The sequence below is a fragment of the Triticum aestivum genome, chromosome 1D (genome assembly GCF_018294505.1).
Source record: "Triticum aestivum cultivar Chinese Spring chromosome 1D, IWGSC CS RefSeq v2.1, whole genome shotgun sequence".
NCBI classification, from domain to species: domain Eukaryota; kingdom Viridiplantae; phylum Streptophyta; class Magnoliopsida; order Poales; family Poaceae; genus Triticum; species Triticum aestivum.
The window spans coordinates 24,650,507-24,657,052 of NC_057796.1; the positions used below are offsets into that span (position 1 = coordinate 24,650,507).

The following is a 6,546-nucleotide window of genomic DNA, read 5'->3' on the forward strand; positions in this document are numbered from 1 at the left end:
CTGCGTCCAGGGTTGTTTTTGCAAAGTAAAACTATTGGTATGGGTTACAGGCGGGCGTTTCAATGCAAAATTACTGGAAATTAACCCAAAGCAAAGGATTTAGATCGTGGGGCTGAGAACAGAGGGATGCAGGGATACACGAACAGAGCGGATTCACAGGATATGTTGCCTTCTTCTTATCAGTTTTTTATGGAACATGTATTTCTTGTTAGAGTGAGATATGTGCATTTTCTAAGTACTTATGCTGATCATACGTGTGTTTAAACAATTCCTTTGTGTGTTAATGCAGACGTATCAACATTTAGCTCTGTTGTGTATCTGTGATGATGTGAAGCCGTTCATTTAATTAAGTTTACCTGATCTCTTTTTTCTGACAGGAATGCACATACTTGACACTTCTTAGCTCTTGTAACAACCTAGGATAAATTCTATCACCCCCATGGCCTCTAGCTGAGTATATCATGTAAATTACAATAATTAGGAATGCACATTTTATTGTTGTGTCTTACTCTCTGAAGTAGCTTACAGAAGGTGCAGCTGAATTTTATGAGCAACACGTAGTTCCTGCATCTTCAGAATTAGCACACATGCTACCTTTTCTGCAATGCCGATAGAGTTTCTATTTGGGACATATCATGCTTCCGCGGAAACCAGTTATCACAAGAGCTTACACAGTTTCTCAATACATGTAGCCATTTCTCATTAGCAAACTAAACCTAACAGGCTAACCTTCAAGATTAACAAGAAAGAAGTTATGGGTTCTGTTGCACCTAGAAAAGATAGTCAAAGAGGGAAGTTCTGTTTGAAAGGGATGCTGAGAATGCAATGCATTTAGCCGCTCACGTTCGCCGTCAGTTCATCACCCGTGTTCTGCTTAAATTAAATGCAAAAGGATGCAGGGGAGCAGCTTCCCGAGTTTCCTAGAAGAACATTAGACAAGAACCAATATTTGTCTCTTCTCTCTAGAATACTTGCGATCTGTCTCTAGCCTATAAAATACTTAATAAGTATGTATTTAGTAATGAAACATTGTAACTGAATTATAGCATCTACTGCTATGTTCTGAACTGTCCTTTGGTGATGAACAAGGGTTAAGTTTCAGTAACTATACTGCATTTTATTGGAGAAGTTCAGTAGCTCTGAAGTTATTTTACCCCCATACACTGCCGCATTTACCTCCGAGCAGAAGTTAATCTCGAAATTGAACCGTTTTTTTCCAAGTTCTGCTGATTATGTCGCCAAGTGCATATGGCATATCTAGATTTATGAGCCAATAATGCTAACTAAATGTGTGACGCTAATATACCAGCACTGTTAGCACATTTTTTGCAACGCATGTACAGTTTATTTCCTAGGTACTCCCTCTGTAAAGAAATATAAGAAGATCTAAACGCTCTTATATTTCTTTACAGAGTGAGTACAATGCATGGCCGTGATATCAATTAGCTCTGAAGACCCAGCATACTTGCGGTTCAGTTAACTGAAGTGAAATATTTCTGTGAAAGGCATTCTACTATCTCTTCCTTGAAAACATGGTTGGTTCTACTGTACTGACTAGTGTTTAGTGTATAATTCATTGGCTAATCTGCTCATGTGAGCCCTAACCTAACCTAGCAGGCTAATCTATGAAGATTAACAAAGTAATCAAGAAAAGATGGCCAAGGAGGGAAGCTCTTCGTTTGAAAGCAAACATGCAATGCATGTACTCCCTCCGTTCCGAATTACTTATCACAGGTATGAATGTATTTAGATGTATTTTAGTTGTAGATACATCCATTTCTGCGACGAGTAATTTGGAACGGAGGGAGTAGCAGCTATATTCCCCATCAGTTCATCACCCATGTTCTGCTTAATTAAATGCAAAAGGATACAGGGGGAGCAGCTTCTTGAGTTCCGTAGGAGAACATTTCACAAGAACAAGGATTTGTCCCTTCTCTCTAGGGTCTAGAATACTCATGATTTGTCTTTACTCGACAGAATACTTAATATTAGCTCCGTACCAAAATACAAGGCGTTTTTGTAGGCTAAACTAGCTTACAAAAACGTCTTATATTTTGGTAAGGATGTAGTATTTGCTAATGAAACACTGCAACCAAACTATAGCATCTACTGTTATGTTCCGAAACTGTCCTTTGGTAATGAACAAGGGTTTAAGTTTCAGTAACCTATCCTTTTCTTTCTTGGAAACCTTCAGCAGCTCTGCAGTTCTTTAATCCCCATACTCTGGCGCATTTACCTCTGAATAAAAGTTTATTTTTTTGCAGGGTATCTCGGAATAGAAGTTAATCTGGAAACGAAGCATGTTTGTACCGTCCTTTGCTAAAGAACAAGGTTAAGTTTCAGTAACCATCTTCCCGCAAATAGAAAAAAGTTTCAGTAACCATCCTTCTTTTTCTTGGACATCATCACTACCTCTGAAGAGGAAATTGAATCTCTTTGTCCAAGTTCTGCCGATTGCTTTGATAGTGCACATTGGCTTATTTGGATATATATGAGCTGATACAATAATCCCGCTAAAGTAATAGGAATTAGGCCTAAGACGATTCCAAATAGAAAAACTTCAATCATTTCGATTTGTTCGAGGGGATAAAAAAAGAGGTTAACTAAATGTGTGAGGCTGGTACCGTTAGCACATTGTTTGCGACGCAGGTGTATGCATGGCTGTGATATCAGCTAGCTCTGAATTCCCAACACATTTGCAGTTCCAGTCCATACTAGTGCATCTTGACTGAAGCATAAGATGTTTCTTCCGGTTCTGAATTAGTTTCCAATGCACTCCCAGACATTTTCTGCCCGAGGTATGGTTGATACTACTGTACTTGATAGATTCTACTAGTATAATATCTACTGTTTTTGTGTATACATTGGCTAATCTCCTCATGTGAGGCCTAACCTAACCTAGCAGGCTAACCAAACAAGATTAACAAAGTAATTAAAGAGAGCAGCAAACCATGGCTTCGCTTTCACTTGAAAAAGAAAGTGGGCTAGTCAAGGAGGGAAGCTGTTTGTTTGTGTGTGTGCTGAAAACAAAACATGGCGATGTAGATGTGCACTGCACTTGGCCGGTGGGCTGCTGGTATTCGGCGCCGGTTCGCTCGTCACCCATGTTCTGCACAATTCAATGGAAAGAGAGCGAGAGATAGATGCAGGGGAACAGGCCGTCGTGTTCCCGGGAAGAAAGAAGAACATTCATTTGGCAACGGACGGACGGATGGAGATTTTGTCTCTTCCCCTCTCTAGAATATTCCAGCTCTGTCCCTTCTCCCTCTCTCTCTAGAAATGCTTACTCAAATCTTGTTTGGAAATTAATTATGGCACCTCTGTTTGTCTTTCGTCAAATAGTGCTGGGCATTTCCTGATCACAGAGCTACGATTCTAGAGATGCCCCTGCTTTTTCCTGGGGATTCTTTGTTTTGAATCTTTTAATGATTGCTGATACCTCTGAAGTTCAAAGTTGTTTTTCTGTTCCATATTTTCTCCGGATTAGTCTGAAAATTGGTGCTGCTACTCTGCTTCCAACACTGGACAGGTTAATCTAGAAATTGTGACGGTCAAAAAATACCGTATTATTTTTACCCTCTTTTGCAACAACAAAAAAAGGCATCTGTGGAAAAAAAATCATATTACCAAGACCAAGCTATTATAGGTAGGATAAACTGTAAATTGACACAGGCCAGGGGCATGCCTGAAATCAGTGGAACCTAAAGTTCTCTTCTCAGCACAAAACAAAAGGACTATTGGCAATTTGGCTACCATGCATGCAAAGATATGAACAATCTCTCTCACTAAGACTCTCACAAGCACCAGATGAAAATTTGAGAAGAGAAGAAAAAGATGTGAGACTAACCATCCTATTTACACCAGGATTAACCACTGATGACTCTGCTACTATACTCTGCTTCTATGACGCTACTATAATGCAGTCAGCAACTAGCGCTGCCGTGTCACTGACAGGCGTGACATGGCAGCCAACCGCCGGGCCGGCGGCGAGGGGTCGGTGGTCGCTGATGGACGACGAGGCACGGGCGGCGGAGGGACGGTCAATGCAGCCGGTGCCGCTTGGCGACGAAGCCCGGCGACGGCGAGCAGCTCGTGGCGGCCATGGGCATGGTGGGGATCGCCGCCATCGGCCGCTTCATGCAGGCGCTGTTGGCGTTTGGGGCGAAGCCGAGCGGCGCGCCGGCGTTGTGCAGGGTTGTCGTGTTCATGTAGACTCCGCCGCCGCCGACGGGGAGCGTGTCGAGCGCGTGCACCGGGGGCGGGTTGCGCCAGCGCGGGAGCGGCCCGGCCACGAGCAGGTTCTGCAGCAGGGGCCCCGCCTCCATGACGGACTGCAGCAGCCGGCCCCTCGGCGGCAGCGGCTTCTTGGCGGCGAGCATGTCGAGCACCGCCTCGGCGCCGCACATCTGCTGCTGCTGCTGCTTGGCCGGCGGGGGCGGGCTGGCGGCGCCGAGCTTGCCGCAGCGGCGCCGGTCGGAGGAGGTGACGGGGTCGAAGAAGGGGTCCACCGGGGACGACACCAGGCTGCAGTCCGAGTCGGTGACGCTCGACGTGCCCAGCGCCGGCGCGGGCGCAGTGTGGTGCACCGGCGGCGCCGCCTGCTTGGCCGCGGCGAGGAGCAGCTGCTGCACCTGGTCCCGCGCCTCGTCGCGCTCCTTGGCAACCTGGCGCACGAGGTCGGCGAGCTTGGCGATGCTCTGCTCCTTCCGCCGCAGCTCCTCCTTGGACACCTCCAGCTCCATGGTCGCCGCCAGCAAGCTCTGCTTCAGCTCCTCCACGCTCTGCAAACCAAATTCGACATCTTAATTCCTCCCCCAAAAATCAACCTCAAGGCCACCATTTCTAACCACAAACAGCTCAGAATCTGAAAAATCGGACGGGGAGTCTGTCAATGATTCGATCCTAGGAACAAGGCGATGATGGGGCCTTGATTCACCAAGCACAAGGCGATGGCCGCGCGCACCCACGCACGCACGATCCAAACCCAATCCTCGGAGCGGCGAATGATTTCGATTCCCTCCCCAGCAAATGATTGCACCATGCAACAGCCGCTAGTGGAGGCATCCATGCCATGCCCGGCTACCTTTGGGCTCGTCAAAGATCAAAGGTGAAATAATACAATAATCTAAGCATGATACTACCAGTAAAAAAATCATCTCTCTTTCCCCGTCTCGGGACCCAGCGCAGAGCAACAGCATGATTGCGCAGAGCATCCCACAACAGTGCCGAACTTTTGTTGAAAAGAGAAAGGGGACGGGGGGAAAAGGCGGGCCGAACCGGACCAAACCCAACGAGAAAGTCAGTCAGTAAGCGAGTCTTCTGCTCGAGCAAGTTAAGTAGTAGGAGTAAGATAATTTTCCACATGGATCAGAGCATGGAAAATGCAGAGCGAGAGAGGGAGGGTGGGAAACTCCGGCACGCCAAGGCTTCTCGAGCCCCGGGCGAATTCGTTGCCTGCCTAACCCTTCTTGACCACGACAAGACACGCGCGCAACCCAAGGCGGCGGCCCGTCTCATCCCCGGAGCAGGGCACGCGGCGGGCATTGCCGGAGGCCGGTCAAGAAATGCGGCGGCGAGGAGGGCGCGGGGTTCTTGGCGCCCGGAGTTGGGAACAAAAATAAAGGAAAGGAATTGCAGGGGGGGAGAGGGTTGTGGGGGCAATTCACGCACCTCCTGGGGCTGGAGCTCCTCCTGGAAGGACCAGAGGGTGGAGAAGAGGGTGGTGTCCATGGCGTCGCCGAAGCCCAGCGGGAGCGGCTCCATTGCCATCGCTTCGTCGATCCTTCACCTCCTAGCTCTCCGTCAGACTGTCACGCACCGCACCGCGCCCGCCTTGGTCTCTGGCCGTGGACGGCTGCTGCTCGCGGGAGGAGAGGAGGCGAGGAGGGCTGCTGGAGATGGGGGAGGGGAGGGAGCTTTGATGGGAGAGAGAAATGTATATATATAGGAGAGAGGGAAGGATCTGTGTGAGGTTTTGGGGAGGAAGGAAGGCTGGGTGATGTATGGAAAGGCTGGGGAGAGGGGAGGAAATTATGGAGCAAATGTTTATGGAATGTGTGATCAGCCTCTGATAACCTGCCATCTGTGGAACGACGAGGGAGAGAAAAAAAATATCTATGTATGAGAGAGAGGGGGAGGGAGGGGCCAACCACTTTTCTGTCTCTTGTGTACGACGAGTTGGCACGGAGGAAAACAAAAGTGCCTGAAATTGTATATTTGTGACGACAAAAGAAAAGGAAAAGTGCATTCGTTTGTGCCGGTGGAGGCTACACCTGAATTTATGTATTCTTTTGTGAAAAGGTTCTTAAAACATCAGAACAATTTTTTTTTTCGCGAAAGCTATGGACGTGCTCTTCTTAATTAGGACAATTAAGGGTGGAACAAATTGGCAGCATTTTTGAAGATGGGCAGCTTTCTACTCTCTTCCCTCCAAAACACCGAAATCATACTTTTCAAAATTTCCTTAGCTGGCAAATTTGACCGGGTTAATTACAAGGACAGTGCATCATTAGGTCATCACTGGTTTGTCTGCTGGATGAATTAGTT

The 6,546-nt window shown here is 47.3% G+C and overlaps 1 protein-coding gene across 2 annotated transcripts; it reads right to left on the reverse strand.

The window, feature by feature from the left end:
• Window positions 1–3,735: 3,735 nt before the first annotated feature.
• Window positions 3,736–6,026, reverse strand: LOC123180044 (uncharacterized). Of its 2 annotated transcripts, none has more exons than XM_044592004.1 (2): window positions 5,671–6,026; window positions 3,736–4,781 (listed from the first exon to the last, which is right to left on the reverse strand). In XM_044592004.1, exons 1-2 carry the CDS (start codon window positions 5,767–5,769, stop codon window positions 4,041–4,043), a joined length of 840 nt encoding a protein of 279 aa, XP_044447939.1. In that variant the 5' UTR covers window positions 5,770–6,026; the 3' UTR covers window positions 3,736–4,040. The 2 variants fall into 2 exon arrangements, with proteins under 2 accessions (XP_044447939.1, XP_044447940.1); XM_044592005.1 differs by lacking the exon at window positions 5,671–6,026 and adding an exon at window positions 5,142–5,654.
• Window positions 6,027–6,546: the final 520 nt, after the last annotated feature.

Excerpts from the sequence above, each read along its gene's own strand:
- LOC123180044 (XM_044592004.1), bottom strand. The coding sequence starts at position 5,769 with ATGGCAATGGAGCCGCTCCCGCTGGGCTTCGGCGACGCCATGGACACC. Across the intron at positions 4,782-5,670 it reads AGGAGCTCCAGCCCCAGGAG|AGCGTGGAGGAGCTGAAGCA; the intron begins GTGCGTGAATTG and ends TTTGGTTTGCAG.